The sequence below is a fragment of the Ranitomeya imitator genome, chromosome 8, assembly GCF_032444005.1.
Source record: "Ranitomeya imitator isolate aRanImi1 chromosome 8, aRanImi1.pri, whole genome shotgun sequence".
NCBI lineage: Eukaryota > Metazoa > Chordata > Amphibia > Anura > Dendrobatidae > Ranitomeya > Ranitomeya imitator.
In genome coordinates, this window is record NC_091289.1 from 179,286,000 (window position 1) to 179,313,660 (window position 27,661).

Below are 27,661 nucleotides of genomic sequence, written 5' to 3' on the forward strand. Positions count from 1 at the left end.
GTGTAAACAGTGTAATGAGGTTGAGCGCTGGAGACACGGGAGCGTCACTGCCGTGAGTTTGGAGTTTGGATCTTACTACAGACACGTTTGTGAATGGTACTGTACGGAGGTGTAAATGGAAGCTCCTGAGCCTCTATATAGTATATGGTCCAGAGTCTCCATATGTCACATACTATATAAAGTGATGTGCAAAAGTTGTAGGAAGGTGCAGAAAGAATGCTGCACAGTAAGAAGCTTTAGAAAATAGAAATGTTAAAAGTTTATCAATTACCAAAATGCAAAGTGAATGAAAAAAAGAGAAATCGAAATCCCATCAATATTTGTTTCCCGCTCTTTTCCTTCATCACTTCTTCTCGGCACTTGTCATTTGCACGCAGTTTTTGAAGGATCTCAACAGGGAGGTGGCTCCAAACCTCAGCTCCCTAAAATGATAAGTGATCAAAGCATCATATCTACACAAAAGTGGCATCAATAAAAACATCAGCTTCCACGCTAAAAACAAGCACTCAGCTCCATGAACAAATAAAAAAAAAAATGTTACAGGTCTTGGAAATTGGCAACACAAAGCAAAAAATGCTTTTTTACAATGTTCTGATTCTGATTTTTTTTTTCATTATTTAAAGGAAATCTTTAAATCAACCCTCCCAAGCCGTCTATATGGGCTGCAGGTCATGGAAAGTTGACTAAAATTATACCTTGATATCTACGATCCGATGTTTTATTCCAGAGAAATCCACATTTGTCTTAATATGTAAATTTTCTGCAAAGATCTATGGGCGGGACATAGATCTCTCTGAGAATCTGCCTCCAGAGCTTCTAGTAAGGCTACTTTCACATTAGCGTCGGTACGGGGCCGTCGCCATGCGTCGGTCCGACTTACCGACGCAAACTGCGGAAAAAAAGAACAACGTGGCCAGCGGATGAAGTTTTAAGGTCCGGGGAGGAGGGGGCGGAGTACCAGCCGCGCATATGCGGTCGGAAATGGCGGACTCGATGCACCAAAAAACGTTACATGGAATGTTTTTTTGTGCCGACGGTCCGCCAAAACACGATGCATCCGTCGCACGACGGATGCGACATATGGCGATACGTCGCAATGCGTCGCTAATGAAAGTCTATGGAGAAAAAACGCATCCTGCGGGCAACTTTGCTGGATGCGTTTTTACTCCAAAACGACGCATTGCGACGTACATAAAAAAACGCTAGTTTGAAAGTAGCCTAAATGACAGTCTGCTCTCCTGATCTCCATTTTTCACACTGGTATCACCTCCTTTTATTTACAGTAAGCTCTGGAGGCAGATTCTCGGGGAGATCTATGTCCGACCCATAGATCTTAGCAGATAACTTGCATATAAGAAAAATGTGAATCTCTCTGGAATAAGACATTAGATTACAGATATCTCAAGGTATCATTTTATTCAGCTTCCTATGATGGCCATATAGCTAACTCAGGAGGGATGATCCTACTGTAGCTAAAAAGAAAAAAAAATAGATGCATGTTTGGGGACACTTTAATCGAATGGGACCTATACATCATGTTTTCCATATAATGAATACTGTAAAAACAGAATCCCCAAAGCAATGGCGGAATGGCAGTATTTTCACCATTTCATCACACTTAGAATTCTTTGTCCTGTTTTTCAGAACGTTATATGGCAAAAATGAATGGTGCCATTCAAAACTACAACTCGTCCTACAGAAAACAAGCCCTCACATGTCTATGTTGACTGAAAAATAAAAAGTTAAGGTTCTTGGAAGAAGGGGAGGAAAAAATCAAATGCAAAAAATTCTCTGGTCCATAAATAGATCATTATTAATTAATCCTGGTCGGCGGCGATTATTCCAGTCTCTCCCCCCCCCCGGGGCTCATCACAATCTAATCTCGCCATCTCACACGCATACATCACTCCCATCATCCCTTTTCTCAGGGGTTCACAATCTGTTGCTACCGTACTATTTCCCTTAATGATAATTTCTCCATTGCTTCCATGGTGGGTGGAGGCAGGGATGCCATGATGATCTGCAGCCACATACCCCCTCCGCTCACATCCTCCGAGCAGGATGTCATATCCTTCAGTGTTGGGGAGGGCGGCCCCTGTGTGTAAACATGGGGTGTAGACTGAAGACCCTGAATGACCCCACTAGCAGTCCCAGACATTACAGGCCACTTCCCCTATCTGCTCTGAGGTCCTTCCTGTGTAGGGAGCCCCCTCTGTCCTGGCCCCATTCTTTTCCTTATCTCTCACAGGTTTACTGTTGTTTTAAACACAGTCATTCTCTGGTCTTCAGCACAATGGACCCAGTCAGTGTATCTAAGCCTATTATGTGGGATACAGTCTCAGAAAACACATCACTATATTCCCATCATGTAATGTTCTTGAGTTTCACTGAAAAACAAAACCTCATACATATATCTAATCCTATCCTGTGTGATACTGTTTGCTGAGCACCTCTATCTAATCCTATCATATGTGATATTGTCTGCTGAGCCGTGTATCTAATCGTATCCTGTGATACCGTCTGCTGAGCTATGTATCTAATCCTGTCATGTGTGATACTGTTTGCCGTATACAATTCAATTCTGTGTGATATTGTTTGCTGAGCTCTGTATCTAATCCTATCATGTGTGATACTGTTTGCTGTATTAAATTCTATTCGGCGTGATACTGTGTGATACTGACTGCTGAGCTGTGTATCTTATGCTATCCTGTGTGATACTGTCTGCTGAGCTGTGTATCTAATGCTATCCAGTGTGGTGCTGTCTGCTGAGCTGTGTATCTAATCCTATCATGTGCAATACTGTCTATTGTATCTTATTATGTGTGATACTCACTGGTCAGCCATGTATCTAATCCTATCATGTGTGATACTGCAAAGGCTACGTTCACATTTGCGTTGTTGGGCGCAGCGTCGGCGACGCATACCGACGCATGCGTCATGCGTCCGTATCTTTAACATGGGGGGCGCATGGACATGCGCCGGTATGCGTTGTACTGGATTTACGATGCATGCGTCATATAGACACACAAGACAGGGCGCAGAGGACGCTACTTGTAGCGTTTTCCCTGCGCCGAAATTCCTGATCTGTAGGATCTTATGACAACGCATGCATCACAAAACGCTGCGTTGTGTACATGCGTTGTTGGTTGCGTCGCTGACGCTGCACTCAACAACGTAAATGTGAACATAGCCTTACTGTATCTAATCCTATACTATGTGATACTCCCTGCTGAGACGTGTATCTCACCCTGTCTTGTGTGATACCCTCTGCTGAGCCGTGTATCTCATCCTGTCTTGTGTGATACCCTCTGCTGAGCCGTGTATCTCATCCTGTCTTGTGTGATACCCTCTGCTGAGCCGTGTATCTCATCCTGTCTTGTGTGATACCCTCTGCTGAGCCATGTATCTCATCCTGTCTTGTGTGGTACTCTGAGCACACCGCTGTATTCCCCTCATCGGCCATTTTCTGCTGTGTGGCTGTTGCTATGGTTTCGCTCTGTTCTGCAGTACGGAGGGGGGCAGCAGCCATTTTTCCTATTAGTGACCTGTGACTTCTGTGCCCCCAAGTTAGATCACAGGCAGTGGCTGTTCCATAGTCGCACTACTGTGAGCACAGCTTTTTACCATCGAGGTCTGTTGGAGTGAGGCAGAAAGTTTGCTCCACTCGATAAGCCTCATGGGTTGGAGCCATTGAAGTAACTTGTGGGCACCAATGCAAAATCTCCCATGGGACCCCCCAATATCATGGGTCTGTCATCATATTGGTCTATTGATACGGGCCTCCTAGGATTTAGGGCCCAGGTGCAACTGCAAAACCTGCTCCCACTCCAGTTAGGCCCCTGGTTCGGCCGCTCTCGGGGTCTCCTCCTGTATACGTTTCCTTCTTATTTCCTGCCATGTTAGGTTTGGCTATTGGGGTCAGTTGTGTGGAGGTGACCTCTCATCATGACCCCCGCATGTCTCAGCCCCACGTCCTGTGAGTGACCCGAGACCACCACTTCACTGATACAGAGATTACATAGCTCTATCAGCCGGACACACGGCTCACCCAGGAAATGGGCCCAGGAAGGCGGCAGGAAATGGCCTCCACCAGGAGACATGAAGCCCGTGCCAGGCCCCCTCCTCTCTCCATATGAGCGGTGTCCCCCACAAACCAGACAAGTGGCTGCCACTCCGTCCTCTGTGTCGGCCAGTGTAGCACTTGTGTTGGCGCCGCTTATCACCAGGAGTTGCTGCCATTGCTATTAAGTTTGAGCAGCACATCCAGATCCCGACAAGATATTGGAGAAGTCACTGAGCCAAGCCAGGCGTTTAGCCGGCCACAAATTATTCAGACTTTTTTCATTCATAATTATAACAGGAAACTGTTTAATTTTGAAGCTTCCCTTTAATTCCGGTCCTAATCATCCGGCTGAGCTGTGCATTACAAATCATAGGGGCAGCGGTAGAAGCCCAGGTCACTACAATCCACAGAATCCCAAATTCTCAAAAACAAGGCACTGGATAATTGCATTTTGTCTACGGAGGGGGCACATATTTTTCACTATAAAAAAAATTCTTCTTTATTCCATATTTTGCTTGTAGAATAATAACATAATAGCAATCCTTTATTTTCTGATAACAGTGATGTTTTTCAAATTTAACTTTTTTTTTCAACCACATATTTTCCATATATTGTGACTATCTGTACAATGGTCCCATTTCATCACTTGTGAGTTTTTTTCCATTTCCATAATTTTTTTTAATGCCAATTTGTTTTTTTTGTTTGTTTGTTTTTTTTTTTTTCAAATGGCGCACAGAGTTCATGAATTTTGCACAAAATAAAACATTCTCTTTATTTTATTTTTTTTTGTGGCATATTAGGACAAAAAAAGTTGCATGTGCCATTACAATGTTACAAAGTTATTTGCGCAAAAATTCCTGGCATACATAAAATCCCTCCAGGGGAAGGAATAAAGGACTGTAGTACATGTGAGCAAAAAATGTTGTGATGAATCAACCAAGATCATATTCACGCATAATGAACATGGTGAACATATTAAAAAAAAAAGTAGGAGAACAAATCTAAGATATACTTTATGCAACCTGAAAGAAGAAAAAAAAAAAAAAAACAAGAGAAAAACACCAAAATCTAGGCAAAAAATCAAAACAAAATAAACTCCTGCTTGCTATGAGACCCCCCCAAACAGCCAATGGTGGGGGTCTGACATTAAGTGACTGTGATCAGCTGTTTGGGGGGGTACCAATCTGATATTGATTAGGTATCCTAAGGAAGGGTCCTCAATATTGTGGTCCTGGGTAACCACTTTAATAGAGGTTTGGCCCGTTCTAACCAATCCAAGGAGTTTCTAGATGTGTAGACCTTGTAAGAACCCCAACAGTTTCTCACTATTCCACTGATCCAATGATTTGATTTATTGAAGTCACTTTTCTTTCTTATTGTCTTGTGTGATCCACTGAGATTTTTTTGCGGCAAGTGCTTCAAAACGGTGCATGGGGTTCATAGATTTGACACAAAACCAACAAAGCTCTTTATTTTTGCATGCAACCGATTTTAGACAAATGGGCATCTTTAAGTGTTTGCGACTTTTTGTGCTAAAAATTTGTAATTCCATGAAGTCGCACATTCGCCTATAAAAAATACTCCAAATTAAAAACGATGTCAGAATCCAAGTCCCTGCCTGGAGTGAGATGCGCCTGAAAAATGCAACATTAGGTAAAAGTCACATATTAAGAATCAGTCTAAACAGATCTGGATATAGTAAAATTCTCGAGGAAAAAATCCAAAAAGGCTTAAAAAAGAAAGTCAACGTAAAAAGTGGCGCAAAACGTCTAGAGGATAAGGATCAAATATTAAAGACGCAACATCACTAAATGGAGAAAATAGAGAGAGAAAAGTGGGGACCTGAGCTCTGTGGGCCTCCTCCTACCTGCCCGTATTTCTGTCGCCCTTTCCCTTTCTGATTCATAAACTATTGATGTCTCGCACTGCAACTAAGAAGTTGCGCCAAATTTGCTAATCAAAATGTCAGGAGGTCAGAGGAGGCTCGCAGGGATCTGGTCCGCCAGACTTCCAATGTGACCGCTGGACCAATCTTTTTCTCAACTCTACTTATCATTCATTATTGATGATGAGGTTAGTAGTTGTGATTTGTTGATTGGATGATGAGAAATACGGTTGGTCACTAATGATTAAATGATGAGGGCTCATTGCTGATTGGATGACAGTACAGACGGTCATACACATTAGATCATTTTCAGTGGATCCCGGCAGTCTCAGATGATTGGAGAAGACACCTCATGGTTGATAGGATGATGAGGCTGACAGTCGTCATTACATATTATTCAGGTTTAGGGACTTTAATGATGTTTTCCCCCATGTTTCATTAGTTGATGACGTTCTCCATCGTTACTGATGGCTTCATGACGTTCTCCATCGTTACTGATGGCTTCATGGCGTTCTCCATCGTTACTGATGGCTTCATGACGTTCTCCATCCCTTGGTTGATGATTGTGCTCGATTTTTCTTTCTCGATGGTCATTAATACGACGGTCAGTGGGTCTATTTCCATGGCTTTTGTCTTTTTCGGGAGCAGGGGTCCCAGTTTCTGAACGCTGTTCTGTCTTCACATCTGTAGTGTTATTTCCCAATGTTTCGTTCTGTAAGAAATTAGGGAAAATTGAAGAAACAGAAAATGTAATGTATACAGCTCTATACTGTCACTGCTGTGAGGATATAATGCATCTGTGCAGCTCTATTATACCTACAGCTGAAATCAAAATTATTCAACCCCCAAGGAACATCCTAAACGCTAAAAGTCTCCATGCCCATACTGCTCAGCCGTACCATTGGATATATTTGGCCTGCAGTATAATGAGGATGATGGCAGCGGCCGACTGATGGACGGGGGAGATGTTGATCAGTCATGTCCAATTTTGGACTGCAGATCACATTGTTCTCCCTGAGATAAGCCGCTGAGTAATCGACTTTCTCATAGAGAACACAGGAGCTCAGTCAAGCGAGCACTCCTGTGCATGGAAGTGTTGGCTGACAGTCATCTAATGTGTATAAGAGCTTAAGGCATAAATCTCTTCTGACCCAAAAGCACAAGAAACGTCGTTGCCTATATACTAAATAGCACATAAATAAGCCACAGAAGTTTGGAGATCCTGTTCTGTAGAGTGATTAACCAAAACTGGATCTTTTTGAGCCTAAGGATCAATGATATGTTTGTAGGAGGAAGAATGAATCATAAGCTGATAAGAACAGCCTGCCTACAGTTAAGCATGGTGGTGGCTCGGTGATTTCTACAGTAAAGCATGGCGGTGACTCGGTGGCATACAGTGAACCATGGCGCTGGAAACATGCAGTGTATTCAGTCAAGTATCAGGAAATTCGAGGAGAAAACATAATGCCTTCTCTGAGGAAGCAGAATGGTGGTCTTGTACTTTCTAGCAGGACAATGATCTCAACCATACCTGAAAGTGCTCCAAGGCTCAGTTTCAGAAGAAGCCCTGAAAGATACTGGAGCAGCCGTTAGTTGCCTAACCCAAACCCAATAGAAAATTTGTGGTGGGATTTGAAGAAGGCAGCACACAAACCTATGAATATAGGTGACCTAGAGGCTAATGTCCATGAGGACTGGGCTAAGACTCCTCAGGAACAGTGCAGCAGCTCATCACATTTCCAGCAGGTCATAACAGCCAGAGGGACTCCACTAAGTACTGAAAATGCTGGTCATGAAGGGGCGAACCATTTTGTCAGGAACTGAACATTATCACTACTATGAAGATATAATATATGGGTGCAGCTCTATTATACCGTTCTTATCACTACAGTGAGGACATTATTTGCAGTTTTGAGCATTAGACTATTGGATTTCTGCTGATATCTACATTAGACAATATTTTTTTTACCACTTTAGTGATGTTTGCATAGAAGCTGCAGTTCTGACAATAGTCTTCATAGTAAGTGGAGATGATGGCAGCTTCCACGTAAGGATAATGGAGGTAGCTGAGAGGGAGGCGGATATGGAAGGTGAGACGGCCGCACCTGAGAAACACAAATACAGTCATCGTCATTACAACGGCACGGCCACAGTCATCGTCATTACAACGGCACGGCCACAGTCATCGTCATTACAACGGCGCGGCCGAGCGCATGGTGACCCCAATATCTGCAGTAAGACCCAAATATCTGGCAGCTCTCCATCTAATACACATCTGCGACTGCCTCAGGAGGACAATTGTGATTCATGATATTTTGGGAGGGGGTGCTCCTTAATGGTCCCACATATCAGTAATTCAGCCCCTGTATAGTCCTCGGCCGCCATGTTACCTACCTGTCATAGATCAGGAAGTCGTCCTTGTCTCCATTTAGGATCTCCCACACGTCCTCCTGGTTCGGCAGCTGCTCGTAGACGGGTATCCCCGCCGGCGCTCTTCTCTTCAGCTCTGGGAGCATCAGCTTTGACAGGAAGCTCTGGTCATTGACAATTATATAACTAATGTTTGCGAGCCCCCGGTCCTCCAGCTTATCGCGTAGGGGCCCCATACTGAAAGACAAGAACATCACTTCTTACTACTGATGCACTGCACGGTTCTAACATCCATTTCTGCAATTCCTGAATAAAACGTGTTCCTATTCCTGCTCCTGCAGTAGGGGCTGTTATGGTTCAATTTAAGAAAGTGGGATCAATCCAGAAAACCTGTACAGCCCCCGCTCATCTCTGCCAACAGAGCCGTCAGGTTTGGATCCAATTTTTATCCATTTTTGGCCCGGGTGTCCATTTTTACCATTGTCTGTTTTTCACATACTGTATGCCATAAAAAATACGATGTTCCAAGCTTTTCCTACCCATTAAACAGTAAAAAGCAGGATGGTAGATATATAATACATGCATGCCATTAGTGCACTGTCCATTTTTTTCACGAACCCATTAATTTGAATGCACGTCTCCTTTTTTTTGGCAGACTCAAAAAATTCGGATCTGTGACCCTGCCCATGATGATACATAATAGTGGGAGCGCATTCTATCTGTAAAAAAACACTGATCGATTACGTACGTGAAACGCTAATGTCTGAATGAGGCCTAGGGTTCAAACAGGAGCCTAAGCTTAAATATTAGGAAATAGCTTTTAGATCAATCTCCAGAGTAAAATAGTGCGACCGGTCAGACGGTGTCACATGTGCTGCAGGTGGCGGGCAGGAAATTACTCATTCAAAATTAGCCACCTAGTGGTCACACTTCAGTACGACACCCGGGCAGTCTTGCTTCCAGCTACTATTGATCCATGGAAAGATCCAGACCAATACTTATATACCACAGAGTTATATTTTCTCAGTGATAAAATCAGTGGCATTGTTGTGCACGGGGTTTATTACTCCCATCATCCCTGTCCACAGAAGTTCATTATGGAATCTCCATATATCACACACAATTCATCACACCCATCATTACTGATTCCCAAAGTGTACCATATAATCTCTGTATCTCTCATAGAAGATATTACTCCCGTCAGGCCCGATCCCAGGAACTCATAATGTAATCCGTTAGAATCAATCCCATCATCCTCAATCTAAGGGACTCACAACATAACCTCTTAGAATGTATCACTCCCATCATCCTCAATCGAAGGGACTCACAACATAACCTCTTAAAATGTATCACTCCCATCATCCTCAATCCAAGGGCCTCACAACATAACCTCTTAGAATGTATCACTCCCATCATCCACGATACAAGGGGCTCTGTTATGACCTGGTGGTCAGGACAATAATGGACCTGGTGGTTAAGAGCACACGGAATGACCTGATAGTTACTGATAATAAGGACGAGCTCTGGGACGTGGGAACTCTGCTGACCGCAATCCCTAATCCTATCAACCACACTAGAAATAGCCGTGGATTGCTCCTAACGCTTCTTATGCAACTCGGCACAGCCTAAGGAACTAGCTAGCCCTAAAGATAGAAAAATAAAGCCTACCTTGCCTCAGAGAAATTCCCCAAAGGAACAGGCAGCCCCCCACATATAATGACTGTGAGTAAGATGAAAATACAAACACAGAGATGAAATAGATTAAGCAAAGTGAGGCCCGACTTACTGAACAGACTGAGGATAGGAAAGGTAGCTTTGCGGTCAGCACAAAAACCTACAAAAAGACCACGCAGAGGGCGCAAAAAGACCCTCCGCACCGACTCACGGTGCGGAGGCGCTCCCTCTGCGTCCCAGAGCTTCCAGCAAGCAAGACAACAATCCAAATAGCAAGCTGGACAGAAAAATAGCAAACCAGAGAAAAACAAGCAGTCACTTAGCTTCTGCTGGGAAGACAGGTCACAAGAACGATCCAGGAGTGAACTAGACCAATACTGGAACATTGACAGGTGGCATGGAGCAAAGATCTAAGTGGAGTTAAATAGAGCCGCCAGCTAACGAATTAACCTCGTCACCTGTGGAAGGAAACTCAGAAACACCCACCAGAGGAAGTCCATGGACAGAACCAGCCGAAGTACCATTCATGACCACAGGAGGGAGCCCGACAACAGAATTCACAACAGGGCTCATAACATAACCTCTTAGAATCTCTCCCATCATCCTCAATCCAAGGGACTCACAAAATAACCTCTTAGAATGTATCACTCCCATCATCCACGATACAAGGGGCTCATAACATAACCTCTTAGAATCTCTCCCATCATCCTCAATCCAAGGGACTCACAACATAACCTCCTAGACTGTATCACTCCCATCATCCTCAATCCAAGGGGCTCACAACATAACCTCTTAGAATGTATCACTCCCATCATCCACGATATAAGGGGCTCATAACATAACCTCTTAGAATCACTCCCATCATCCTCAATCCAAGGGACTCACAACATAACTTCTTAGAATGTATCACTCTCATCATCCTCAATCCAAGGGACTCACAACATAACTTCTTAGAATGTATCACTCCCATCATCCTCAATCCAAGGGACTCACAACATAACTTCTTAGAATGTATCACTCCCATCATCCCTGATCCCAGGAACTCACAACATAACCTCTCAGACTGCATCACTCCCATCATCCCAGATCCATTCAAGTGAATGGGTCTGTGCATGTGTCAGTGTGTTTCCACAGACCGTGTGTCTGTGGGCAAAATGCGCTGATGTCACTTTTTTAACAGGGCGATAAATGGCACGGGCCATAAAGCGTCCCGCATACGTGCACTCTAATGACACACGATGCAATCAGCGCTAGCAGGAGACAATGTTGAGAGTTGTTTTCAAATGATACCAACGAGAACAGGTGGCGGTTGATGGGATTACTACTCCCATCAGCCTATACCTTCTGCTGCTAATAACAGTGACAGAAGGCATCGTCTGATGGGAGTATTCATCAGCCGCTACTTGCGCTAGAAGTAAATACATTTAAAAAACGACGTGGGTTCCCTTGTATTTTTGTTAACCAGCCTGGCAAAACTGACAGTAGCGGGCTGCTTTCCTCATCTGTCACCTTTTGCAAGGTTGGTTAACAAGAATAGAGGGGTCCCCATATTGTATTTTTTAATTATTTAAATAAATAATTTAAAAAAATGGCATGGGGTCCCCCCCATTTTTGACAACCACAAATATGAACCCCACTTGCCACTGCCACAGGACAAGTGGGAGGAACCAGGCAAAGCGCCAGAATTGGCGCATCTAATAGATATGCCTTTTCTGGGCGGCTTCTGACTGCTGTTTTTAGTCTGGGGAGGGTCAATATCCATGACCCCTTACCAGCCTGAGAATACCAGCCCCTTGCTGTCTGCTTTAGCAAGGCTGGTTGTCAAAAATGGGGGGACCCCACACCATTTAAAATAAATAAATAAATAAAAAATACTTCCATCAGCTGCTGCCTGTTTTCGCGGTTATCAGCTGAATACAACTCTTAACATTGTCCTCTGCTAGAACTGATGGCTGCGCACGTAGGGGAGAATGATGCGATCGGTCTTCAGCAAACGGAGGCGGGGAACAGCGCGAGCAGTACCACTGATTCCCAGGCGCTGGTACATGTGATACTGATGCGGCACACGGTTGCCACACATATACCACATGTATTAAACACATGTACACATGGACACGGATATCTCCAGTAGTGGTTTTTCCAGTCCCGGAAATATCAGGAAGCGTGAAAGAGCCCATACACAGGAATAGAGAACATGAAGCACAAAATAATGAAAAATAGCGATTACATTTTTTTTGTTTTTGAGTCTGAACACTGTCAAAAACATTTTTGGAAGGTGGTACATTGTGTGCCCCTCAGGCCAGGATGTGAAGATCCATATGAGGTGTGCGGGGTTATATGTGTCCACACTGTCTGCTGTCTGCAGCCCGCGCCGCTGGTAAATACGACCTTTGTCTAGTTGCTATTTACATTGAACTTCAAGCTTTAAGACAAAAATAATAAAAGTTTGGAGGCTGCGCTGCCCCCGAATCTAAACGGTGTCCTGTCATTAACCCCTTTAAGACAAGTCCATTCTTCCCCTTATTTTGTCTTTTCTCCTTCACAGGTCCCTATCTCTTATTTGTCAGTCGATCGTTGTGGGATGACTTGCTTTTTTTGCAGTGGCGAGCTCTAGTTTTTGTAATTTTTGGTTTTGTACCATTTTGGGTGTCCATACAACTTTTTGAGCTCTTTATTGTTTTGGGGGGGTGGAGGTGACATGATAAAAAAAAGAGATTCTAACAATATGATATTATTCTCTTTTTCATTTTGGCATTTATCTTATGCAATCACTATTTTTTATATTTTATTAGTTGGAAAATGATGCACGCAGTGATATCAAGTATGTTATCTTTTTTTAGATTTTTAAAGGGAATCTGTCACCTCATATTTTGTATATAAGCTGTGGCCACCGCCATCAGGGGCTAATCTACAGCGTTCTGGAATGCTGTAGATAAGCCCCCGATGTATCCTAAAAGATGAGAAAACGAGGTTAGATTATACTCACCCAGGGGCGGTTTCGGTCCGGGTCTGATGGGCGTCGCCGTCTGGGTCTGGCGCCTCCTATCTTCATACGATGCTTCCTGTTGCGGCTCCGGCGCAGGCGCACTGATTTGCCTTGAGGGCAGCGTAAAGTACTGCAGTGCGCAGGCGCTGGACCTCTCTGACCTTTCCCGGCGCCTGCACACTGCAGTACTTTACGCTGCCCTCAACAGGACAAATCAGTGCGCCTGCGCCGGAGCCGCAGCAAGAAGCAAAGAAGAGGACGTCATCGTATGAAGATGGGAGGCGCCAGACCTGGACCGCGACGCCCATCGGACCCGGACCGGGACCGCCCCTGGGTGAGTATAATATAACCTGTTTTTCTTATCTTTCAGGTTACTTGGGGAGGGGGGCTTATCTACAGAATTACAGAATGCTGTAGATAAGCCCCTGATAGCAGTGACCGCATATTATATACGAGGGGACAGATTCCCTTTAAGGGTATGTGCACACACGTCAGGATTTTTAGCGTTTTTTTTTGCGGAATTTCGCCATAAAAACGCTATAAATCCGGTAAAAAAAACGCTAACATTATGCATCTTATCATTTAGAATGCATTCCGCATTTTTTGTGCAGATGTTAGCGTTTTTTTCCGCAAAAAAAACGCATCCCGCAAAAAATCCGGACATGCTCATTCTTTTTCCGGATTTTTTGCGGATTTGCTATCAAAAAGGTCATTCAGGAAAAAAAAAAAGCAAAAAATCCGCGCAAAAAACGCGCAAATTCCGCGAGAAATCCGCGTGAAAAAAGCACGCAGATTTCTGGCAGAATTCTCAGGAATTGGTCAGGAAAAAATCCTGACATGTGCACATACCCTAATTGTTTGGGGAAACATTTTGCAGGGAAAAGGTTGATTTAAACTTTTTTATATATATTTCTAGATTTTTTAATGTTTTTTTTTTACATTTTCAATTATTCATTCTAGGGGACATGAACCTGTGATTGCTTGATAACTTATATACAGTGGGTACGGAAAGTATTCAGACCCCTTTAAATTTGTCTCTCTTTGCTTCATTGCAGCCATTTGGCAAATTCAAAAAAAGTTAATTTTTTTTTCACATTAATGGACACTCTGCACCCCATCTTGACTGAAAAAAAACCCCACAGCCCTCTGAGCTGATTTTTTTCACTTTGAATTAATGGGTGAAGTCTGCTTTCAGTGAACACATATTTTTCCATTAGTGAGATAGGAGATGACAGTTGGTGCTCATAAAGTTCTAGGAACTTGCAGCAGAATTTCTTTGTCTGCTTCTAGCTCCTCCCTCTTCTCCGTTGAACTTTATAAGCACCAGCTGTCATCTCCTATCTCAGTAAAGCTAAAGTTTATCTTCACTGAATACAGATTTTTTTTTTAATTGTGAATTGAGAGTGAAAGATCAGTCCAGGAGGAGAGAGAAGCAGATTTCTCTGATAAGATATATCACAAAGTTGCTTATTCTAATGTAAACTATTGATTTAACCCTGCTGTTGTCTTCGGTCTGGGGAGACCGATTTTGAACTTTGGCATTTTTTGGGGTGTTCAAGATGCGGTTCTGAAACTTGTGGTTGATTGACTTAAATGAGGATGGGTCGGTCGGCCACGGGTTTCAGAGCCGCATCTTGAATATTTTAAAGAATATTGAAGTTCAAGGTCGGTCATTTTTGACCGAAGACAACAGCAGGGTTAAAAAATAAAAGACGAAAGCGACAGTCACACTTTAAATAGAGCCCAGTGGTTGCACATGTTCACTACTGCTTCACTCGGGTTCTGAAACACCGGTGGTCTATATAACCCCATGGCAGTAATCAGTCGCGGTCCTAGGATTCATCCGTTTGTAACCTGCTTTATAGCTGATAAAAGTTATTTGTGAGCCAACCCCTTTAATGGTGACGGATTATCAAATGTTGTGGATTATCAGATGGATATAGACTGACTAATATGAGCAGTAACATTCCATTTTTAAAGAACTTTGAAGAGTTGGGTTCTTCTAATATTTGTATTTTGGGAACTTACAGAGCTTAAAATATCTGAAAAATGGCGCGGCACCATTCCAGATGAGGCTCATATTTCGCGGGACATCAATGGGTGACTTACTTGGCTGCTTGGGTGAGGCAGAAGCCACAGCTGGCCTGGAGGAGCGCCAGCACCGTCACTTGTCCGACAGACCTCCCCATGGGCTCCTCATCCCCGATGCTCCAGCGAGGAGGCGGCTTACAAAACGACGTTTCATTGTGCGCTGAGGAGACCACAACCAGGAGACCCAGTAGGGAGGCGATAAAAAGAGAAGACCCCTTCATTATAGGGACTGGAACAGCAAAATAATGGGATTTAAAAAAAAAAAAAGGAAAAAAAAAAGTTACCATTTTTTTTTATCACTTTCTTAAAGAGACAGTACCATAAAAAAATGTATTAGACTGACGAGATGAGCATGAATGTGCAATAAGTCTTAGGTGTTAGAAGTGTTCGACCCAAGACTTTTCCAAGTGGTAATTCAAACTTATCCTCCAAATGCTGAAATCTCTGAATTTATAGATCTGTGGCCATAGATAGCTATTATAGAGGTAAGTCAGAGATAATAGAGGCTACTTGTGTGTGGCTCTGACTTCATACGATACATATGGCAGCTAACATTCCAACACAATGTTGTCACAATTACAAAAAAAAAAAAACAGTAATAAAAATAGAGTCAGAAAAAAATATATAGAAATTGTGGGCTCGATTCATCATTTGCAGTTTTTTTTTGTCTTGTGATATTCATTGTCGTTTTTTGGTGCCAAATTTTTCAAAACCGCATGATTTTTATGCAAAATAAAAAAAATATTCTTTATTTTTTACCTCTACTTTTTTTTTAAGCAAAAAGTTGCATTTTCTGTTAAAATGTTGTATTATTTGCACAAAAATTCATAAAATTTCCTCCCGGGGGTGTGGAATGGGGACTAGAGAATATCTGCATAAAAAAATTGCGACTTTTCAAAAAGACGCAATTGGTGAATCGTCCGCAATCTTCTGGAAAACAAAAAAATCACACCCATAAGGGTATGTGTCCACGTTCAGGATTGCATCAGGATTTGGTCAGGATTTTCCATCAGTTTTTGTAAGCCAAAACCAGGAGTGGGTGATAAATACAGAAGTGGTGCAAATGTTTCTATTATACTTTTCTGCTAATTGTTCCACTCCTGGTTTTGGCTTACAAAAACTGATGGAAAATCCTGACCAAATCCTGATGCAATCCTGAACGTGGACACATACCCTAATAGAGAACATAAGGAAAAAATAACTGCAAAAAAAAAAAGACAAATGATATAGGCTTGAAAAAAAGAAAACTAAAAACTGAATAAAACCACTAAAAAAAATTGATTAAAAAAATAAATAATATTATACAAAAATAATTTAAAAAAAAAAGATGCAAATGCAATAATTGATCGGGTCTTTATGTAAAAAAAAATTATATTTAATTTAAAGTTAGAAACAATTCTTAGATATTATTGCACCAGACGTCAACATTTTTTTTATACCAATGTCACCATTTTCTTGTATACAAATGACCTCTCCAGAGAGGAAGAGGGCAGGAACTCTAGCGCCACCCGCTGGAGGTACCAATATTAAATGTTCATATCAACCCTATATTGAGCCTTGGTATGTAACTAGGGATTCAGGGATGGATATATCATTGGTGCAGCCGCACAGGGGCCCAAGTGGTAAGGGGGCCACTACCCCCCCCAAGTCAGCAAGCAGCTCCTCTCATAGACAGAAATATTAGGCTGCTTATGGCCCATGTATACTGTTCTTACACAGCACAACTTGCAGATGTTTTAGAACAATTCTGATTTTGTTCATATGTTTTTATTAGGTCCATATTTTATACCATTACTTAGGATAATGCAATTTGATTATCGAAAAGTGTCATTAAGTTATGCACTAAAAAATAAAAAATAAGTAAATGACTGCAGAAAAGTGAATCACCATCCCCCTCTACTCACAGTCTGTTCCCCAAGATGTCCCTCTGGCTGATTCCTGCAGTATGTGGCACAATCTGCCCAGGACTCCTGCACTTTATCCCTGGAGGCAGGCCCGGACCTCCAACCCCCATGAAGGACATTGGGCCTCAGAGCAGGGGTCAGGACTGAGGTGACTGCAGTCTACAGACATTACAGAAACTTTACAATCAGGTTTTTGTTTTTTTTACTTACGGTATATTATTACTTTTTAGGAAAGTCATAAACCATAGTGCAAGAAAACGCTATCCAGTAATAGAATATATAATCTACACTATTCAATAATAGAATATGTAATAGATTAAGTACGAAGAAAGAAAAGAGCCAGCTCACCGATATGTGCAAGGAGCACGGAACTTCGTCCTGACTCGACGTAGTGCAGATCCAAGTAAAAGAGAAAAATGTTCCAGCTTCTTGATAAAATGTAAAACTTTAATCCATCATATAAAATAGTAGAAGACACACTCCTGGGACAATGCCATATCACAAGTGAAGAAAGCTTTCTTTGGCATTGTCCCAGGAGTGTGTCTTCTACAATTTTATATGATGGATTAAAGTTTTACATTTTATCAAGAAGCTGGAACATTTTTCTCTTTTACTAGAATATATAATACACTGTCCAATAATAGAATATATATTACACACTATCCAATAATAGAATTTAAATTATACACTGTTCAATAATACAAAAACAACAAGAAAAAAAGCCGACTGACAGTCCAAATTCAGTGTAATAAAATGCATTTATTGGTATGACAGGTCAAAATAGTACAAAATAGTAAAGTCTAATAAAATGTCTATGCATATCTGTATGCCATAAGAAAAAAGGGCGCACTTATCCAGATTGTATAAAATAGATGTGGATAATGTGTGAGTGTAAAGAAATATATCTATTTTGACAAAAAATATATATAATAAAAAAAAACTATTATATAAACTATTTGTATGGTGCACAATATATATATATATATATATATATATATATATATATATATATATATATATATATATATATATATATATAGTGTATATGACACATGAAAAAGAACACACACAATGAAATAATAAAGTTCAATAGTGCAAGAAAACTCAAATGGGAGTGTGTATGAAAACACAAACATTAAAATGGTAAAGTGCAATAATGCATAAGTCCACCACCAGGTGTCAGTATAATCACATCATATATTAGAGGAGTAGGCATCTATAAGAACAAATAAACCTTATATAATGATAATGATATCAGGTAACTTACAGAATAATATAATGTGCTCCTGGTCTCCTGGATGGGCGCCCTCCCCTACTTTGACCATTACTGCCATTGTTGAAAACCTGATTTATTCTCCCAAGCCAGGTTTGTTCACTAGCTTTTAAAGGGACTCTGTCACCTGAATTTGGCGGGACTGGTTTTGGGTCATATGGGCGGAGTTTTTGGGTGTTTGATTCACCCTTTCCTTACCCGCTGACTGCATGCTGGCTGCAATATTGGATTGAAGTTGATTCTCTGTCCTCCATAGTACATGCCTGCACAAGGCAATCTTGCACAGCGCAGGCGTGTACTATGGAGGACAGAGAATGACCTTCAATCCAATATTGCAGCCAGCATGCAGCCAGCGGGTAAGGAAAGGGTGAATCAAACACCTGAAAACTCCGCCCATATGACCCAAAACCAGTCCCGCCAAATTCAGGTGACAGATTCCCTTTAAGTGCATGTCCCCTGGAAATACCTGTGCAAAACACAGCAAAAACAATAAGCGACAAATCACAAGAGAAAGGGGATCCAAACTCAAAGTATCAAGGGAGGAATTATTTCTATATAAATATATTTCTATATATTATTATCATTATATAAGGTTTACATGTTCTTCTAGAGGCTTAATCCTTGGTCGTCTAAGGCTACGTTCACATTTGCGTTGTGCGGGGCTGCATCAGCGACGCAACGCACAACGCAAACAAAAACGCATGCAAAACACATTGTTTTGTGACGCATGCGTCCTTTTTTGGCATGATTTTGGACGCAAAAAAAATGCAACTTGCTGCGTCCTCTGCGCCCTGACGCTTGCGCCAAAAAAGACACATGTGTCACAAAACGCAAGACAATGCATGTCCATGCGCCCCCATATTAAATATGGGGGCGCATGCGTCGCCGCGGCTGCGCCCGACGCAGCCCCGCAAAACGCTAATGTGAACGTACCCTAATATAGGATGTGGTTATACTGACACCTGGTGGTGTACTTTTGCATTATTGCACTTTATTATTATTATTATTATTTATTGTTATAGCGCCATTTATTCCATGGCGCTTTACATGTGAGGAGGGGTATACATAATAAAAACAAGTACAATAACTTTAACCTTTTTAATGTTTGTGTTTTCATACACACTCACATTTGAGTTTTCTTGCAAGTAATAATGAAGGCAAAAACCCAGACAGTAGGGAATATTATAAATTGTGGTTCTTACCCATTTAGGGTGATTATTGCTGAACCACTAGAACAGTCCCACCACGCGTTTCACATAATGCTTTCTCAAGGGGAGAGAAAGCATTGAGCTCTGTTAATGGTTCTCATAGGTAAATAATCAGAGAGGGGGCGTTCATGTAATGGATGCATTTCATAGGGATGCCGGTGGGTCTTGTTTGGATAAGAGGGGGCGCTGCCAAATCTGTCTTCAATGTGCTCCTTTCTGCATAGTTTTAGGCGCTCGCTCAAAACACATTTGTTCAGAGCGGCCTACCACGTTTACTAATCAAAGTCATTTCATGTGTGTGTGTGTAGCCCATTCACTATCCCCATCTATCCCCCACCCCCTGAAGATGGCTGGACCACCATGGTAACTACATCATTGTAAATACACACCTGTACTTTGTATCTCCCCTCCTCATTGTAGATTGTAAGCTCTCACCAGCAGGGGCGGCTTATTTCGCTTTAATTATCGTATTATTAACATTGTTACTTATGACTGTTGTGTTTGAAACTGTTAAACTGTAAAGCGCTGCGGAATATGTTGGCGCTGTATAAATAAATATTATTATTATTATTATTTTTGTGTGTAGCCTTTTATTAAATCTGTAGAGAAGAAAGTGATCTCCTGGTTACGCCCCCATACACTTTAGATGAAACTCAGCTGAATACACAGATTTCAATGGGGTCAGAAAGCCTCTCGACTGTCCTCCATCCGTGGGACAAAAGGATCTGGCGATTGAAGCTCAACCGCCTGATCCTTTTGTTCTGTGGGCCACTCTTCCCATAGAGAACAGTGGAGCGCTCGGCCCAGCAAACCTTTATATGGAGGCTGTGGGCCGAACGATTGTTATCTAATGGGTATGGCCGACTTTACAGTGTAGGACGGGTCAGTGCACACGGGGGCGTTTATTAATGCAGCAGTATAATGATAGAGAAAAGGACAATGTGGTTAATGTGACACGTCGCAGGAAGAGGAGCGAAGTCTATCTGCTGACACTGAGCCAAGATGGACCCTGCAGAGGTTGTCCGATATGAGCAGGGATCGCACTTATTACATCCAGAAGCTGAAAAAAAAACCTCACCGTACACTGACACATTGTACCAAGTCCTCAGCTGTGCAACCAACATGTATTTACGATAGGCTTTTCAGTGTGCATGTTCACACTTAGCGTTTTGGATGCGTTTTTTTTTTTTTTTAAATGAGAAATGCAGACTATGGTTGAAAAAAATGCAGCTGATATTACCCATTTTTTCATCTCAAAGGGGAAAAACGACTGTGAAAAAAATGCTGAAAGAATTGACAGCGCTGCGTTTTTCTATACAAAAATTGTAGAAATCGTCAATGTAAAAAGAAAAAAAAAACTACACGTACAAAAACTCATCAAAAAACATCACGTGAACAAGCCCTTAAAAGTTTTCTACTACTTTGATATTGATGACCTATACCCGCTCCATACATTCTGCCATCAGATGAACTGTGTGGGGGGGACGCCGGACCCCCACCATTCTAATATTGATGACCTATGTATAGGTCATCAATATCAGTGTGGTAGAAAGCCCCTTTAAATGATTATTTGTTGACTGAAGACAAGCAGAGATCTTGTAATAAAACACAAAGTTTGCTAGAAAGTTTCAAAAACTTTTCAATTCACAAAAGATTAAGTTGTATTTACAGAAAGTTCCAAATGACAAAAAAATGTATCAGTTGTGAGACTTGTGGAGTTTTGTGTGAGTGTGCAGACCCAGCCTTAAAGAGACAGTCACACATGTAAATGAGGGCGCCAGACACTTCTGATTGGCTAGAGGAACTTGGACTCTCCCAAAGACATTAAGGATTGTGGGGGTCAATCATTGGTTACAGAGGCACCCATTAATTTGTCATTAACCCTGGGATGTACTACCACTTCACAAAGCCAGCGTGATCACTCACAAGAATGATGGCAGAGTTCTAAGATGTTCTCACCCCCCCCACTTCCTGTTAGTGAGATGGTACAGTCCATCTTAATGGCATTTCTGGGAGAACTCAGGGGTGACATCAGTGCGAATGAATGGTGAAGATCCACATGCCCCAGCTGCAAGGTGAGCACAGGATGGGGGGACGACTGCTGCAAAAGGGGAGTTCTGGTCACTTTTTCCACCACAAAAGATTACAAAGTTTTTATTTTCTTACTTTAATGCATGTATTTGGGGCTAAAAATCATTTTTGTAGTTCGGTTTAATTTAAAAGGTTTTCAGCGTTTTCCTTGCATTGCCTGAGTTGCACCGTCTATTGCTGACTGCATAATGGGCTAAATGAGAATCTGTCAGCGAGCGCCTCTGACGGGAGAGAGCATTTGTAACTCTTATCTCTCTTTTTCTGAGCTCATCTCAGAAGAAAGATTCTCATTTAACTCAATCAGTGAACGCCGTCCGATGGGAGATTTTGTAACTCTTATCTCTCTTTTTCTGCTATCCTCTCAGCAGCATGAGTTAACTGAGAATCTGTCAGCGAGCGCCGTCTGATGGGAAAGTTGTTTTTTTCTTTACCCCTCTTTTTCTGACCTCCTCTTTGATTTGTAACATCAAAGTTAAATGTTCAAAGAAACAAAAGGGGCTGGAAAAGCCAAAGGGTGCAAAATATTCCAATTGAATCTGTCAGCAGGATTTCACCCCCATCCCTAATCTATTTACATGTGCATGTGGCTCTTTCAAAGACAAGTCCAGTATTATCATTACAAGGCCAGCCAGTTCCTCCATCACTGAGAAATCAGTGTTTGAATTGATATGTAAATTAGACTGAAGAGCTATGGTAGATCTGAAGCATCTGTCACTCCAGCTCTATTCTCTGCCCAGCTCTGCTTCCTCCTTCTTGGCCGAAAGCTCCTTTTTCTGAAGTCACCCATTACAGCTATGGTAGATCTGAAGCCTCTGTCACTCCAGCTCTATTCTCTGCCCAGCTCTGCTTCCTCCTTCTTGGCTGACAGCTCCTTTTTCTGAAGTCACCCATTACAGCTATGGTAGATCTGAAGCCTCTGTCATTCCAGCTCTGTTCTCTCCTTCCTCCTTCTTGGCTGACAGCTCCTTTTTCTGAAGTCACCCATTACAGCTATGGTAGATCTGAAGCCTCTGTCATTCCAGCTCTGTTCTCTCCTTCCTCCTTCTTGGCTGACAGCTCCTTTTTCTGAAGTCACCCATTACAGCTATGGTAGATCTGAAGCCTCTGTCATTCCAGCTCTGTTCTCTCCTTCCTCCTTCTTGGCTGACAGCTCCTTTTTCTGAGGTCACCCATTACAGCTATGGTAGATCTGAAGCCTCTGTCACTCCAGCTCTATTCTCTGCTTCCTCCTTCTTGGCTGACAGCTCCTTTTTCTCAAGTCACCCATTACAGCTATGGTAGATCTGAAGCCTCTGTCACTCCAGCTCTATTCTCTGCTTCCTCCTTCTTGGCTGACAGCTCCTTTTTCTGAAGTCACACATCACAGAGGCTGTCAATCAAGCAGGAGAAGGTAGGTGGTGATGGTCCTTCAAAGGAATTTCTGGAGTGGACATGTCCCCCATGACGCCATGTGCTTAGTTTATAGACTGACCGATCTCTCTAGAAATGCATGCCATCTAATAAGATGTGGGAATAAAGCTCATCTCCTTCTCCTGTTGTGTTTCAGCCGATACTCACCCCTGCGCCATGAGTTCCCCGCTGATCCGTCTCAGTCACATCTCTTTCCAAGTCTCCAGCCCCCAGAGGATCATCACCGACCTGGTGACCAAGTACAGATTTAGACCCTTTGCCGCTCGCGGTCTGGACGGAGTCGCTCCTTGTCAAGTAGCTTTAAGAAATGGAAAAGTGGTGTTAATTGTCAGCGAGATGTCGGAGAGCTCGGCCCTGCGCTACGATTCTCCGGTGCCCTCGCCATCGCCAGACACAGCCTGCAACGTCAGCTACGAGGTGGAGGATGTGCCGGGGTTGTGCCGACGACTGGTCAGTAAGGGCTGCAGCGTGTTAGTGCCCCCCACCCAGCTCCACAGCGACGCCGGCCCCGTGTCCTACTGCGTGGTCAAGTCCATACTCGGGGACATCAGGCATACCCTCATTGACCGCACCCGGTATACGGCCGCTTTCCTTCCAGGCTTTCAGCTTCTCGAGAAAGAAAACGACGGCGATGGTTCTCCGGCAAACGTCTCCCACATAGATCATGTGACTTACGCCTGTCCACGGGGGGCCACGCCGCAAGTGATTGAGTGGTACAAAAAGTGTTTTGGATTCCAACACTTTCCTCTCCGAGAAGGAGAAAACGTGAACCAGGGGTTTGAAATCAGTGGTCCCCAAATCGGGCTCCGTCTGACCTCCATCGAATGCTTGGGGCGGGCGGAACTGGGCAAGATTGTGATGGCGGAATCTTTACCCCAACAAGGGGTCAATCAGATCGACCAGTTTCTCCGACATCATAAGGAAGGTGGGATCCAGCACGTCGGCCTCCTAACACCCGACATCTTCCAAGCTGCGGCAGCGCTGACTGACAGTGGGGTCCTCTTTGCCGGGCAGCCGCCGGCTTATTATAATGACCCCCAAAAGAAGGCAGAGATCCTCCGAGCAGGCTTCACCCCACAGCGCCTCTCCCAGTTCGGGATTTTGCTGGATACATCCACCGAATTCCAAGATAAGAAAGAACAGATCCAGAAAATCCTTTTACAGGTTTTTGCTGAACCCTTGTTTGCCAAGGACTCGTTCTACCTGGAGCTGATAGAGCGTAGGGGGGCGCAGGGGTTCGGGGAGGGAAATGTTCGCGCACTGTGGCGCTCTATGCAAGATATGATGCATGACTTGGGCCAAAAAGCGCAGGAAGGGGCAGTGACCCAGTGACACTTGGCATGTACCCCATATTATATCGAGGACGTTTGACGGCACGGAAGCCAAAAGGCGATGAGATGATTTCTACCTCTGACTCCAACAGACGATGGACCTGAGCAGGAGCCACTAATCAGAGCCGTGTCCTAATGGAGCAGAGATAAAAAGCGACCAACACTGGAGAACTAGAAGTCAGATTCACTTCTTTGTCTAATATTACACTTCTGTGATTATTACTATTAAATGATATCGAATAAATATTATTTTATAAATTTGCAGCTTCTTTTTCTTGACAGCAGTGAGGCTTCACAAACTGTCCAACTGCACAAAGCCTCCTCCTCCTGTACAATGACTGATAACACATCTATATACAGTAGATAACACAGGATCCACAGGTGATGTCACAGCTCACCTCCTCCTCCTGTACAATGACTGATAACACCTCTATATACAGTAGATAACACAGTATCCACCATTCACAATAGATGATGTCACAGCTCACCTCCTCCTCCTGTACAATGACTGATAACACCTCTATATACAGTAGATAATACAGGATCCACCATTCACAATAGGTGATGTCACAGCTCACCTCCTCCTCCTGTACAATGACTGATAACACCTCTATATACAGTAGATAACACAGGATCCACAGGTGATGTCACAGCTCACCTCCTCCTCCTGTACAATGACTGATAACACCTCTATATACAGTAGATAACACAGGATCCACAGGTGATGTCACAGCTCACCTCCTCCTCCTGTACAATGACTGATAACACCTCTATATACAGTAGATAACACAGGATCCACAGGTGATGTCACAGCTCACCTCCTCCTCCTGTACAATGACTGATAACACATCTATATACAGTAGATAACACAGGATCCACCATTCACAATAGGTGATGTCACAGCTCACCTCCTCCTCCTGTACAATGACTGATAACACCTCTACATACAGTAGATAACACAGGATCCACCATTCACAATAGGTGATGTCACAGCTTGTTGAGGGAGGATCTAAAGTGATCCTTCACGGTTAACTCAGTGATTTCCAAATCAATCTACAGGGCGTTGCCGGCAACTGAAAATGACCAGACGGAGTCGTATGTCTCTGTTTGGGGGGGGATCAAGCTTATCTCTGGCCCCTGTTTATTGTGTATGACTTTTCATAGTCATAGAAATTATACTTCAACCAAACAGCATAAGAACACGCTCACAGTTCTTAACCTATAAGGCCGGCGTCACACTAGCGAGTTTTACGGACGTATGAGCGCAGAAAATACGTCCGTAAAACTCGCAAAACAAACGGCACAATTATTCTCTATGCCCCTGCTCCTATCTGCCGTATTTTACTGATCCGTATTATACGGCTTTCTACGGCCGTAGAAAATCGCAGCATGCTGCGTTTGTCACCGTACTGCGCAAAAAATATGCCAATGAAAGTCTATGGAAGCGTGAAAAATACGGATTACACACGGACAAGCAGTGTGACTTGCGAGAAATACGCAGCGCTGTTAGAGAGAAAAGCCGGTAATTCATTGCGGTGTACAGTAAAATCACACTGACAGCTTACAGAAGAATAGGTAGAATAAATGTGTACACATAGAATACGTATATATATATATACTAGCTATTGAACCCGTTCTACGCCCGGGTGGCGAGCATTTATATTGGTATATGGTCTCCATCATGTGCTGCTGCCATCCTGCGCCCGTTCTGTCATGCGCTGCTGCCATCCTGCGCCCGTTCTGTCATGTGCTGCTCCCATCCTGCGCCCGTTATGTCATGCGCTGCTCCCATCCTGCTGCCATCCTGCGCCCGTTCTGTCATGTGCTGCTCCCATCCTGCTGCCATCCTGCGCCCGTTCTGTCATGTGCTGCTGCCATCCTGCGCCCGTTCTGTCATGTGCTGCTGCCATCCTGCGCCCGTTCTGTCATGCGCTGCTGCCATCCTGTGCCCGTTCTGTCATGCGCTGCTCCCATCCTGCGCCCCTTCTGTCATGGGCTGCTGCCATCCTGCGCCCGTTCTGTCATGCGCTGCTGCCATCCTGTGCCCGTTCTGTCATGTGCTGCTGCCATCCTGCGCCCGTTCTGTCATGCGCTGCTGCCATCCTGTGCCCGTTCTGTCATGCGCTGCTCCCATCCTGCGCCCCTTCTGTCATGTGCTGCTGCCATCCTGCGCCCGTTCTGTCATGTGCTGCTGCAATCCTGCGCCCGTTCTGTCATGTGCTGCTGCCATCCTGCGCCCGTTCTGTCATGCGCTGCTGCCATCCTGCGCCCGTTCTGTCATGTGCTGCTGCCATCCTGCGCCCGTTCTGTCATGTGCTGCTGCCATCCTGCGCCCGTTCTGTCATGCGCTGCTGCCATCCTGCGCCCGTTCTGTCATGCGCTGCTGCCATCCTGCGCCCGTTCTGTCATGCGCTGCTGCCATCCTGCGCCCGTTCTGTCATGTGCTGCTGCCATCCTGCGCCCGTTCTGTCATGTGCTGCTCCCATCCTGCGCCACTATTGTATTATATGCTCCCCATAAGACGCTCCAGTGTGTATGCCCCCGTATGTTGCTGCCATATAAAAAAATACCATACTCACCTATCGTCCGGCTCCACTGCAGGTGTGTCTTCAAGAAAATGGCGCCGGAAAGCGCGGACTGCGCAGGCGCCGATTCCGGCAGCAGGAATCGGCGCCTGCGCAGTCCGCGCTCTCCGGCGCCATTTTCTTGAAGACACACCTGCAGTGGAGCCGGAGTGTGTCTTCAAGAAAATGGCGCCGGAAAGCGCGGACTGCGCAGGCGCCGATTCCGGCAGCAGGAATCGGCGCCTGCGCAGTCCGCGCTTTCCGGCGCCATTTTCTTGAACACACACTCCGGCTCCTCTGCCTGTGACTGGACTCTGTCACAGCAGAGGAGCCGGGAGACGGAGACGCACGCAGCGCTGGAACGGAGGACAGGTGAATATACTTACCCTCCCTCCTGGCGCGTCCACGGTCCCTGACTTTCCGGTGGAGATCGCGGTATGCGTTCAGTGTTTACGCATACCGCGATCTCCTGGGAGCGTCACTCTGTGGGGGCCTGACTGCGCCGGCGCTTGCACCTGCGCAGTCTATAAAGGCTTCGGACAGAGTGACGCTCCCAGCGTTATATTATAGATGTCAGTGAGACACATATATATATATATATATATATATATATATATATATATATATATATATATATATATATATATACAGTGCCTACAAGTAGTATTCAACCCCCTGCAGATTTAGCAGGTTTAATAAGATGCAAATAAGTTAGAGCCTTCAAACTTCAAACAAGAGAAGGATTTATTAACAGATGCATAAATCTTACAAACCAAAAAGTTTTGTTGCTCAGTTAAATTTTTATAAATTT

At 43.7% G+C, this 27,661-nt stretch overlaps 2 protein-coding genes across 3 annotated transcripts; one reads left to right on the top strand and one right to left on the bottom strand.

Annotated features, from left to right (window-relative positions):
- Window positions 1-4,367: 4,367 nt before the first annotated feature.
- On the bottom strand, window positions 4,368-17,355 carry LOC138648352 (selenoprotein Pb-like). Of its 2 annotated transcripts, none has more exons than XM_069738002.1 (5): window positions 16,974-17,015; window positions 15,088-15,298; window positions 8,343-8,555; window positions 7,918-8,053; window positions 4,368-6,660 (listed from the first exon to the last, which is right to left on the bottom strand). In XM_069738002.1, the coding sequence occupies exons 2-5, from the start codon at window positions 15,288-15,290 to the stop codon at window positions 6,361-6,363; spliced, it is 852 nt and encodes a 283-aa protein (XP_069594103.1). In that variant the 5' UTR covers window positions 15,291-15,298; window positions 16,974-17,015; the 3' UTR covers window positions 4,368-6,360. The 2 variants fall into 2 exon arrangements, with proteins under 2 accessions (XP_069594103.1, XP_069594104.1); XM_069738003.1 differs by lacking the exon at window positions 16,974-17,015 and adding an exon at window positions 17,322-17,355 and having other exon boundaries at window positions 6,232-6,660.
- A 4,100-nt stretch (window positions 17,356-21,455) lies between these two features.
- On the top strand, window positions 21,456-24,527 carry HPDL (4-hydroxyphenylpyruvate dioxygenase like). Its single transcript, XM_069736595.1, has 2 exons — window positions 21,456-21,529; window positions 23,092-24,527. Exons 1-2 carry the CDS (start codon window positions 21,499-21,501, stop codon window positions 24,285-24,287), a joined length of 1,227 nt encoding a protein of 408 aa, XP_069592696.1. The 5' UTR covers window positions 21,456-21,498; the 3' UTR covers window positions 24,288-24,527.
- Window positions 24,528-27,661: the final 3,134 nt, after the last annotated feature.

What these genes read in the sequence shown, in the direction of transcription:
- HPDL (XM_069736595.1), top strand. Translation starts at nt 21,499, where the DNA reads ATGGTGAAGATCCACATGCCCCAGCTGCAAG. An exon ending in CCACATGCCCCAGCTGCAAG is followed by an intron (nt 21,530 to 23,091) that starts GTGAGCACAGGA and finishes GTTGTGTTTCAG; the next exon opens with CCGATACTCACCCCTGCGCC.
- LOC138648352 (XM_069738002.1), bottom strand. Translation starts at nt 15,290, where the DNA reads ATGAAGGGGTCTTCTCTTTTTATCGCCTCCCTACTGGGTCTCCTGGTT. An exon ending in TGCCTCACCCAAGCAGCCAA is followed by an intron (nt 8,556 to 15,087) that starts GTAAGTCACCCA and finishes CTTGTCTTTCAG; the next exon opens with TATGGGGCCCCTACGCGATA. An exon ending in GACTTCCTGATCTATGACAG is followed by an intron (nt 8,054 to 8,342) that starts GTAGGTAACATG and finishes TGTGTTTCTCAG; the next exon opens with GTGCGGCCGTCTCACCTTCC.